General features: G+C 46.6%; 1 protein-coding gene across 1 annotated transcript in view; it reads left to right on the top strand.

Annotated features, from left to right (window-relative positions):
- The window catches only part of tns3.2 (tensin 3, tandem duplicate 2), a gene marked incomplete at both ends in the record, with an annotated part of 33,284 nt that extends 25,697 nt beyond the window's left edge, over nt 1–7,587 (top strand). Inside the window, 11 exon segments of the mRNA XM_080536606.1 lie at nt 3,278–3,434; nt 3,619–4,076; nt 4,278–4,364; nt 4,964–5,095; nt 5,194–5,289; nt 5,615–5,692; nt 5,947–6,024; nt 6,308–6,476; nt 6,705–6,773; nt 7,164–7,193; nt 7,443–7,587. Coding sequence (XP_080392732.1) covers nt 3,278–3,434; nt 3,619–4,076; nt 4,278–4,364; nt 4,964–5,095; nt 5,194–5,289; nt 5,615–5,692; nt 5,947–6,024; nt 6,308–6,476; nt 6,705–6,773; nt 7,164–7,193; nt 7,443–7,587 — 1,499 coding nt within the window.
- Nucleotides 7,588–12,500: the final 4,913 nt, after the last annotated feature.

The following is a 12,500-nucleotide window of genomic DNA, read 5'->3' as shown; positions in this document are numbered from 1 at the left end:
CTAATGCTAATCAATGAATGTCAGGTTGTAGATAATCCTGCAGGCCTGAGCAGTACCAGCTGTTAGTTTACACTGATGACATTTCATACCAACAGTGAGGCACCATAGTCATGTATAGACCAGGTTAGCTACCTCTTAAGGGTTTTGGCAGTGTGGTGTTCAGTGTCTTTCAACTATGTTCAGTGCCTTGCAACAACTACTCCCAACCACCACTACTCCCAACCACCACTACTCCCAACCACTACTACTCCCAACCACCACTACTCCCAACCACCACTACTCCCAACCACCACTACTCCCAACCACCACTACTCCCAACCACCACTACTCCCAACCACTACTACTCCCAACCACCACTACTCCCAACCACCACTACTCCCAATCACTACTACTCCCAACCACCACTGCTCCTCCTAACCACCACTACTCCCAATCACTACTACTCCCAACCACCACTACTCCCAATCACTACTACTCCCAACCACCACTACTCCCAACCACCACTACTCCCAATCACCACTACTCCCAACCACTACTACTCCCAACCACCACTACTCCCAACCACCACTACTCCCAATCACCACTACTCCCAACCACCACTACTCCCAACCACCACTACTCCCAACCACCACTACTCCCAACCACCACTACTCCCAATCACCACTACTCCCAACCACTACTACTCCCAATCACCACTACTCCCAATCACCACTACTCCCAATCACCACTACTCCCAATCACCACTTCTCCTCCCAACCACCACTACTCCCAACCACTACTACTCCCAACCACCACTACTCCTCCCAATCACCACTACTCCCAATCACCACTACTCCCAATCACCACTACTCCCAATCACTACTACTCCCAACCACCACTACTCCCAACCACCACTACTCCCAATCACCACTACTCCCAACCACCACTACTCCCAACCACCACTACTCCCAACCACCACTACTCCCAACCACCACTACTCCCAACCACCACTACTCCTCCCAATCACCACTACTCCCAACCACCACTACTCCCAACCACCACTACTCCCAATCACCACTACTCCCAACCACCACTACTCCCAACCACCACTACTCCTCCCAATCACCACTACTCCCAACCACCACTACTCCCAATCACCACTACTCCCAATCACCACTACTCCCAACCACTACTACTCCCAACCACCACTACTCCCAATCACCACTACTCCCAACCACCACTATTCCCAACCACCACTACTCCCAATCACCACTACTCCCAACCACCACTACTCCCAACCACCACTACTCCTCCCAATCACCACTACTCCCAACCACTACTACTCCCAATCACCACTACTCCCAACCACCACTACTCCCAACCACTACTACTCCCAACCACCACTACTCCTCCCAATCACCACTACTCCCAATCACCACTACTCCCAACCACCACTACTCCCAATCACCACTACTCCCAATCACCACTACTCCCAACCACCACTACTCCCAACCACCACTACTCCCAACCACTACTACTCCCAATCACCACTACTCCCAACCACTACTACTCCCAATCACCACTACTCCTCCCAATCACCACTACTCCCAACCACTACTACTCCCAACCACCACTACTCCTCCCAATCACCACTACTCCTCCCAACCACTACTACTCCCAATCACCACTACTCCTCCCAATCACCACTACTCCCAACCACCACTACTCCCAACCACTACTACTCCCAATCACCACTACTCCCAACCACTACTACTCCCAACCACCACTACTCCCAACCACTACTACTCCCAATCACCACTACTCCCAACCACCACTACTCCCAACCACCACTACTCCCAACCACCACTACTCCCAACCACCACTACTCCCAACCACCACTACTCCCAACCACCACTATTCCCAATCACCACTACTCCCAACCACCACTATTCCCAACCACCACTACTCCCAATCACCACTACTCCCAACCACCACTACTCCCAATCACCACTACTCCCAACCACCACTACTCCCAACCACCACTACTCCCAACCACCACTACTCCCAACCACCACTACTCCCAACCACTACTACTCCCAATCACCACTACTCCCAACCACCACTACTCCCAACCACCACTACTCCCAACCACCACTACTCCCAACCACCACTACTCCCAACCACCACTACTCCCAATCACCACTACTACTCCCAACCACTACTACTCCCAACCACCACTACTCCCAATCACCACTACTCCTCCCAATCACCACTACTACTCCCAACCACTACTACTCCCAACCACCACTACTCCCAATCACCACTACTCCTCCCAATCACCACTACTACTCCCAATCACCACTACTCCCAACCACCACTACTCCCAATCACTACTACTCCAAATCACTACTACTCCCCATCACCACTACTCCCAGCTGTGGATGAACCAAAGTTTTGTTGTCACAGTTGAATACCCTTCATCAATAAGGGGTTTGGCATGCTTCTTCCATTCAGAACTCTCTGTCTAGCTGGGGATTGTGTATAGAGTGGATGGGTCTGTTTAGTGTGTGTGTGTGTGTGTGTGTGTGTGTGTGTGTGTGTGTGTGTGTGTGTGTGTGTGTGTGTGGGCGGGCGGGCGTGCGTGCGTGCGGGCGTGCGTGCGTGCATGTGTGTGTGTGTCATGATTATGTAATGGGCTGGTGATGACGGGAGTTTGGCGGTTAACGCAGAGCGGACATTCAGCCCAAATTCCTCAGCCTTCGGCCCCAGATGAGGAAATGGGGAGAGGGACAGAGGGACAGAGAGAGAGAAAGAGGATGAAAGAGAGAGAGAGAGAGAGAGAGAGAGAGAGAGAGAGAGAGAGAGAGAGAGAGAGAGAGAGAGAGAGAGAGAGAGAGAGAGGAGGGGGCAAGGGATACAAGGAGAGCTTTATGATGATTGAATCTCTTCACCATTACTCATCATATCCTGGCCTGAAGGGACTTGTTTTGATGTCTAGTGACTGAACACAGAGAGTGTAATGTTGGGAGGCCTCCCTTCCCCTCTCTCTCTGCTGGACACATGGCTCCAGAACAGAGGGCGGAGAGAAGGCTACAATCCCTTTGTTTTATGAGGAAGTACAGAATAGTGGTGTTTATGCATATGACGTAGTTAAGCATTGTCATGGTATGAAACCATTGCTACCTCTGTTTATGAATGACATTTCTAAATATTCATAAGGGGCATAACATAATATAGTGGAACTGATTTGTATTATTTAGGGGATTCCATAGTCAGTGATGTTTTTCCCCCCTGGCAGATTCCCGGAGTTTCCTGGAGAATATGAACCTCACTCCGGGCTCTACAGAGGGAGAGCTGTTCCGATCGGAAGTGTCTGTCACTCCGGTCTCCTGTCAGAGAATGTTCGGATCCATGCACTCTGTATCGTCGAGAAGCCCCCTCCCTCACACAGACTGGTAAGCCTCCTGTCAATCAAACACACACACACACACCTCTGGTCTAATAAACATGTCTTTCAGATCAGAGTAAAGTCAGTCAGCTCTGATTCAGTTGCATGTTGTTAAGCGAGAGAGAGCGATAGGAGTGGAGTGTGAGAGTGTGTTTGCTCAAACCATCTCTCTCCTATTCTCTCCTCCTCAGCCCCACCCCACCTCCGGTCTGGCAAGACAGAACCCAGAAGTCCCCCTTCCACCCCCAGCACTCTCCCCCTCTGCCCCTCAGTGCCCCAAACGCCCACAGCTCTCCCCGGGGGACACCCCGAGGCGTGGAGGGTCCGGGGGGCCGGAGAGAGAGAGAGGCGGATCTGTCCTCCCTGCTGCTGGGAAATGGAGTCCTGGAACACAGCCTGTTGGAGGCAGTAGAGAGTCTGGGCCTAGGGCTGGGGCTGGGGCTGGGGGAGGGGGGGCTGCCGCCCCTGCTGCCTGAGAAGAGGAGGGGGGGTGAAGGAGCTGATGTGCTGATGCTGGGGGGGTCCCGCTCCCCCTCCCTCAGTGGATTCTCCAGCCCACACAGCTGCAGCAGCCTGAGCATCCCCTTCCCCTCTGCCATGACCCCTGACCCCCTCAGAGGACTCAGCGGCACCCCCTCACCAGGATCAGGTACTGCACTCTGCCCATACTCCCTCTGGTGGTCAGGAGGGGACACTGCAGTCTATATCTGATTCAGGCTGTCTTACTACATACAGTACATAGACACACACGCACGCACGCACGCATGCATGTACACACACACACACACACACGTACATAATATATGGGATAGAAGTGCACAGACTCAGTCATTATTTCTGTGCATTGCAGAGTTGTTTGCCAGCAAGCAGGATACTGTGAAGTTTGTTCAGGACACCTCCAAGTTCTGGTATAAGCCAGACATATCTAGAGACCAAGGTAAATATTGTCCCTGGATATGAGAAGTGTGCTGCAAGAGCTCAGTAGCTAACATGTCCATGTGCACTGGGGCGGTTGTGGCTCAGCTGGTAGAGCCGGTGTCTGATGATCACAAATTCGGCAGCTCGCAGTGGTTTGAATCCCAAGGCAGGGAAGCAAGGCACTGAACCCCTGACAAGGCACTGAACCCCTAATTGCTCCGGGGTCGCCTTCAATGGCTCTGACCCATTGCCTAGACGCCCCCTCTACAACGAAATGCATTTATGCTCTAGAGGAGCGGTTCTCAAACCTCTCCACGAGGCGCCCCAGCCGCTCCACATATTCTGTTCCACCACCAGCACACCTGATTCAACTAATCAAGTACAAAGCAATTATGATTTGATTGGTTGAATCAGGTGTGCTGGTGGTGGAACAGATATATATATGAATTGTGGTTGTTTTTGTTGTTTATATTGTTGTTTATATACAATAATAATAATAATAATAAAAATAATAATAGCAATAATAACAACAACAATATATTAATATATAATATAATAGTAATAATTATTATATGATATATATATATTATTCTGACTGTTTGGTGTGGTGACCCGTAGCCATCACAGTACTAAAGGACAGAGAGCCGGGCTCCTTCGTCGTGAGGGACAGCCACTCGTTCCGTGGCGCCTACGGCTTGGCGATGAAGGTGGCCACACCTCCTCCCTCTGTCCTGCAGCAGAGCAGGAAAGGTACAGTTGCAGCACAGTACAGTTGACCTGTTGAATCGTCCTCCCAGACCGTTTGAATCCCCCCCCCCCCTCTGATGTCACTTCCTGTCTCCGTACAGTGGGAGACCTGTCGAATGAGCTGGTGAGGCACTTCCTGATTGAGTGTACGCAGAAAGGGGTGCGGCTGAAGGGCTGTCCCAACGAGCCCTATTTTGGTGAGGATGCATCCCTGTGTGTGTGTGTGTGTTTGTCACTGTGTGGTTCCTTGGGCTTATGTACGTTTGTATGTTTGTATTCCTGTCTTAACAAATCACTGATTGAACAGAGGCCTTCACTGATTCAAATCACTGATTGAACAGAGGCCTTCACTGATTCAAATCACTGATTGAACAGAGGTCTGATATTCTAATAAGGCCATTTCTAAGGCAATGTCTTCCTCTGCTGGTCATTCTGAGTAGTGCATTCACAGTTCAACTATCCATCCACTCTTTTACTATCTAATGAGCCTTTTGTGAGATATCTGTGATCTGTTCATCACAGGAAGTCTCACTGCGCTGGTCTGTCAGCATTCCATCACTCCCCTGGCCCTGCCCTGTAAACTCATCATCCCTGACAGAGGTAAGAGAGAGAAATCAGAATCAGAATCAGAATTTATTTTATTATGTCCAATGTACAAGTACACAAGAGTAAAAAGACTTTGGTTTAGGTTTTCTACATTGACATTGCAGCAAGATACAAAATCACAATAATAGAGTAAAGTAAAATAAATAAAGTAAGTAGGGAGAAAGGACAGAACAAGAGAGAGGCAAAGTGTGTATGCGTTTGTGTCAGCTCCCACCTCCCACTAAAGTCTGTTCTCTGTGTATTATCAGATCCCTTGGAGGAGTTGAGTGACTCGTCGACACAGTCAGCAACCAACTCTGCAGCGGACCTACTGAAACAGGGAGCAGGTAGTGAGAGAGAAGATGAAGAAATGAAGGAGATGTGTATCATTCCTGAATGCTGCTTCTGAGTATCTCCACGCTGCAACATATGGAACCTGTGCAGTGTATTGGTACTCTCTTATATTTATATAGAGTGTGTGTGTGTGTGTGTGTGTGTGTGTGTGTGTGTGTGTGTGTGCACGCGTGCGTGTGCGTGTGTGTCTGTGTCTGTGTCTGTGTCTGTGTCTGTGTCTCTGTCTGTCTGTGTGTGTGTTTGTGTGTGTGTTTGTGTTTGTGTGTGTGTGCGCAGCATGCAACGTGTGGTTCCTGGGCTCAGTGGAGCTGGAGTCTCTGACAGGGTACCAAGCAGTCCAGAAGGCTGCCACTGTCACCCTGGCCATGGACCCTCCACCCAACTCCACCGTGGTCCACTTCAAAGTGTCCGCACAGGGGATCACACTCACCGACAACCAGAGGAAGTAAGTGCAACACATACACACACCACACATACACACATACACACACCACACATACACACATACACACACCACACATACACACACCACACATACACACACACACACACACACACACACACACATACTTGTGTACTGTGTTGCTGTTTTACACTGTAGCTGCTGTTGTCATTGTGCACAGACTCATCCCTCTGTCTTTGTCTGCGTGTTTGTCTGTCTGTCTGTCTGTAGGCTGTTCTTCAGGAGACACTACACTGTCAACACTGTCATATTTTGTGCCCTCGACCCACAGGAACGCAAGTGAGTACACTCCTCACTGTGTGTGTGTGTGTGCGTGTGTGTGTGTGTGTGTGTGTGTGTGTGTGTGTGTGTGAGTGTCGGTGTGCGTGTGTGTGAGAGATTGTGTGTGCGGTGCATGCATGTGTGCGTGTGAGACATATGATATATGATACACGCACAGTACAGACAGACACATATGTGTAATGTGTAAATACCTTATGTCTAAACATATGTGTAAATACCTAAAGAACCGTATTCCCATTTAAGTAGAGAGTAATCATACACATCCACTCTGTAGGAGAATATAGAATAGAATATCTGACAAACAGATATTGTTGTGGTTATAAAAACATAAGAAACTCATGCATGGTCAGCATGTAATCATTGGTAACACTGTTCTTTTCACGCCAGGTGGACAAAAGATGGCTGCTCCTCTGCGAAGTAAGTCCTTCCCTCTCTTTTTTATGTCTTCTCCCTCTCTTCCTCCCTCGCTAGTCTCCTCTCTCCTTCAGCCTTGTATCCTCTCTTTTCTCATCTGTGTACATGCTGCCCTCTTCCCCTAGGAATTGTTGTTTTCTACTATCTATATAATCTGCCATTCACTGAATATCACTAGATACCTGTTTTTGCAATTGCATTTTGAAATCTTACAAGTTCCACTCTGGTTTAAGTGAATTCCTCTCCTCTCAGGATTTTTGGTTTTGTGGCGCGGAAGTCGGGGAGTGGGACAGAGAATGTGTGTCACCTGTTTGCCGAGCACGACCCCGAGCAACCTGCCAGCGCCATCGTCAACTTTGTATCCAAGGTCATGATTGGCTCACAGAAGAACAAGTAGAAAAGAGACTTGGTCATGGACACAGACACACACATTCTCAATCATTTATCCTGCTGGTACATGTTTCACTAAAAGGCTTATGTACAGACCAATGTGTTGCATTTAGAGATACTACCCCCAGAGGGCGCCACTATAGCGCCATCTCTGCCATGCAAACAACAAGAGGACTTGTTTCTCAACTCTGAAGAATATCAACGCTTACATTAACATGAGTATGTAAAGTATTTTTGTGTATATATGGTCATGATTTCATTGTAAAGGGAGAGAAACTGTCACATAATACATGTCATTCAGATGTCTTATCTTTGTTCTCTTATCTTTATTTTTATTTCAGTAACCTATATTATCCCTACAGTGCTAGGGGTATATTTGTCTGTGTTTCACGCCATTTAAAGTGAAAAGATGTCAACACGTAAATAAACATGAAATATTCACTTTTAAATCATCCTTCTGACATTGAAATATGATACTGCCCATAGTCAGCAGATAATGCTATCAGTTCCTCTCCAGATGGGCTTGTTGTCAGTTGTACTTTGTTGAAGGTTCCTGTTCAATAGAAAAGCTCTACCAAAAAGTCTTTATCTACCTTAGAAACATAGATAGAACCAGTAGATTTGATCCTTTAACCTTTTATTTCAGAGCACAGATTCTAAAGGCAACCAAATGCACTTGTTGATAGATGTACAAGATATAAAGATGTACTTTGCCTCAATAAGCATTTTCATACCAGTGTTGAGATCTACACTGTGGAATATGACAGAGCTCTCAACCACAGTCTGATAACATGGCCAAAGCCAAGACATGGTGGCCGTTATTCTTTTAACATGTTATATATACTGTATTGTCTCAAATATTTATCATCATTGATGTGCATACATGTTTTTCTAAATACACATTTGTCTTTGATGACATCATTTTTGTATATTTAACACTGTTATAACAATGATTGAGTAACTCCAAGACGTGAAACCATGCAATATGTTGTTGTTAGTAATATGATTTGTTGTTCTTGGGAATGACACACCCATGGCGACCATGTGAGAGTGTCTGATATTGGAGAGGAGTGGAGATTGTAGGGAACAGGTATGTTTTCTTTGTATGTTTATGTATTCCCATGTCCTGATATTGGCTTTTCTAACGTTTTCCCAAAAGCAATTCCATGATTATTTCTGTAAGATGTTGTAAATGAATGTTGTATAGTTATTTCTATATCACTCACATATTTTCAGATGTTATTAAAAAGCAACTTTATAAAATACCTCGGTTTGTGGTACAGTAGCTTGTAGTTTCCTTAATGCTGTGTAGTTAGCTTAATTGCCAGTAGATGGTGGTAACCAGTCATCAAATTAGATGTGTGTGTCTGTGTGTGTGTGTGTGTGTGTGTGTGTTGTACAGTATTGCTTTAACCTTCAATGTGTAGGTCTTTGACTAAGCCTTCAGGAGAGGAATGCCAGTCTGTCAGCTTTTCAGAGCTAGTGCAAGACCTGCTCGAGTCGCATTACTGTATACACATGCGCGCACACACACACACACACACACACTCTCTGTCTCTCTCTCTCTTGTTCTCACTCTCACCCTGTCTCACAACCCTAACCCTCTCTACAGGTCCACACACGATGACTGAATCATCCTCTTAAGCAAATCTGTATATATGTGTGTTAGTGTGTATGTGAATGTGTGTGTTTGTGTGTGCTAGTGTCAGCGTGTGTGCACGTGTATGTGAGTGGGAGTGTTTGCACGTGTATGATTGCACTCAATCAGGCCTAAAGACTAAGTGTCTCATAATGCCTCTGTCTCCAGGTCTCTACAGGCCATGTGTGTAAAGGGCAGATGATGTGATCCTTGTTTGAATGGGGCTCCTTTCAGACCCAAGCCCCTGTGGAGAGACCCAGAGTAGAGGAGGGCCACGTCAGAGTCGGACAGCCCAGCTGCATGCTGCCCTGCCTGGCCAGGAGAAGGGCGACGAGGAGTGTGGGGGTGTGGGGGTGTGGGGGTGGGGGTGGGGGGTAGGGAGGGGGGGTAGGGGGGTGGATGACCTCACCATCACGGGAAACTTTCCCACAGCCTGACACAAAGAGGGCCGTCAAAAGGTAAAAGGGATGAGAAAGAATAGAAATTTAACACAGTTTGTAAAAAATCCCACAAGTTCTAAAGAGCTGGTTAGAGCTCTTCACTGTTGTAAAAACCAAGCTCTTCACTTTTTGGGAATAATTACTCCTTGAACTCAGGTAAATATTTTTGTTGACAATGAAATACTCTTGAACATAATAAATAAAACAAGACCAAGAGACCTCTTTCTTTTGGCGACCCCAGCTTGGTTTGTGAACTGTTTTTGCTGAGTCACCTGCAGCCATTTTGTCCGATCGTCAATGAGCTGGACCTCCTTTTGCACTTCCTGTTGGACTTCCTGTCAAAGTGCCTTTGAGCACCTGGTGGCTCAGCGGTTTCCATAGCTACCATTCCACATCACATTCCTGGCATTGCTACCTCCAAATGGTGTTTGGAAATCCAAAGGCATGCTTCCGTTTGGGAATGCCTGCCTCACAGAGTTTCTCTCAGCCCCTGATCCATGGGCTCCTCTGACTTTATTTGAGTTAGCTATTTAAAGCCCACACTAGGAGTGTGCTGCAGCTCTTGCTACACAGGGGAGCAAACACACACTCTCACACACACTGAAACCACACTTGCACACACATAATCCTGCTCTATTTTTAATTTGGTGGTTGGAAGGGATGCGGGTGGTGGTGTTGTATGACGAGTTTGATGAATTTGCTGATTTTCTTTTTCTTTTGTCCTCTGACCAAACTTTGCTCCCTTGAGATTACCCTCTGGCCACACACACACACACACACACACACACACACACACAGAGACACACACACACATCCCACGCCGGTTTCCCTTTATAAATCACAATCAACTCTAAATTTTGCACACGTGAACGAGCATCTTGTCCCACCCTTTTAACAGCCATAGTTGCCTATAAATGGTAAGTGAAATGCCCCTAATTACAGTTTTTCTCTATCGCTTTAACACCAACATTGGAACCTCAAACACAATGACCAAAACCTGAAACTGGTGTATTTTATCTCACACCAATTCTTCACAATGACAAACACATTTCTTGCTTATCACTCATTTTGCAGCTCTAAACCACACAGTTAACAACACACTAAACACAATTCTCTACATTTGGCACACACTTCCTTGATGTCTTGTGTTCACATGGAAAACACTACCATTCAGAATGCTAAACCACCAATCACACAATCACACTCCTCATATGGGCAAACCTACCTATAAACCTACCTATAAACACCTATTGCATTTGAATTAGCAATCATAGCTTTAGCAATAGAAGGGCCAAAGGTGAGCTCTCCTGTGTTGAAATATATCAGGGTATGTCAGGGCTGGATTCATCATGCCAGGCGATACTTTCCCCTCTGCTTGGCCAGGGAGAACTTTGCCTGTGATGTCAACGAGGTCTTGTGGCCTTTGTGTAAAGTATATGAATATTTTTTGTTCTGTATGAAGAGCACTTTACAAATCCAACTGTCATTGCTACTGTCAAGGCCTACTGATAATCTTATCATAGTACTGTTTTCCGCTGATCATAGTGTTTTCCATTGTGCACATCAGTGTTCAATTGGTTGTTACAAGTGTCTATTCATTTGATGGTGTGTTCATTCATTCATGTATTCCCATGGAAAACACTACCATTTAGAATGCTGAACCCAAACCATCAATGACATCATTGACTCCTGACATGAGCAAACACCTATCGCTTTTCAATGATCAATAAAAGCTTTAGCAATAAAAGGCCCAAGGTGAGCACTCCTGTGTTGGGGAACAATGGATGCCAACTTTGCAGAGAGAGGTAGAGCAAGAGGACTGAGAGTCAGAGGAGGAGGAGGAGGACGACGACAAGGATGAGGACGAAGACGAGGAGAAGGAGGAGGAGGATGAGCAAGACTAGGACCTAGGAGAGTAATTGCCTCTGATGAGATTTGGCCACTTTGGTTGACCACGTTGATGAAGTACAGCATGCCATTGTTGAGGTTCCTGGCCAGCGAGGGGGGAACATCACCATGTGCACCACTATAAATCACCAAGGCGTCCTCCATCACCATTCAATCCTTGGTCCGTACAATAGTGCCCATCTCATCCTGGACACACCACACAGTATCCTCACCACACAGCATCCTCACCACACAGTATCCTCATCACACAGTATCCTCACCACACAGTATCCTCACCCCAGAGGAGAAGATGGATGGTCCAGAGCAGCCCCGGTACGTTGTCATCTGGGACAGAGCAGCCCAGGTACGTTGTCATCTGGGACAGAGCAGCCCAGGTACGTTGTCATCTGGGACAACGTACGTTTCCACAAGTCGGCTCCAGTCTTCATCTGCCACCATATTCTTTATTTCTCAACCCTATTGAGGAGTTTCAGCTTGGTGTTGCAAGGTATATGAACACAGACCCCATGAGCGCATACCCCTCCTACAAGCAATGGAGGAAGCATGCAGTGATATAGCTGCTGAAGCATATCTGGGCTGGATTCGTCATGCAAGGTGATACTTACCCCACTGCTTGGCCAGGGAGAACATTGCCTGTGATGTTGATGAGGTCCTGTGGCCAATCAGAAAGGCAGGATCCAGCCTAATTTCTTTTTCTTTACAGTATACAGAAGGCTTATTTAATTTTGTAAATGTTTCTAATGTTTTGTATGAAGAACATTTTATAAATCCAACTGTGTTTGCTGAGATGTATACCGTATTTCAGAATAAAAAAACATTCTGTTCTTGTATTTGTAAGTGTTTTATATTTGAGTATGAAAACAATTACAGTTTTTTTTTTACAGACAATTACAGTTTTTCTCTATCGCTTTAACACGTTTTCTCAACCAAAAA

Source organism: Nansenia antarctica (assembly GCF_963989245.1).
Source record: "Nansenia antarctica genome assembly, chromosome: 7".
NCBI classification, from domain to species: Eukaryota; Metazoa; Chordata; class Actinopteri; order Argentiniformes; family Microstomatidae; genus Nansenia; species Nansenia antarctica.
Note: the sequence above shows the minus strand (reverse complement) of the source record. Positions and strands in the feature narration are given on the sequence as shown.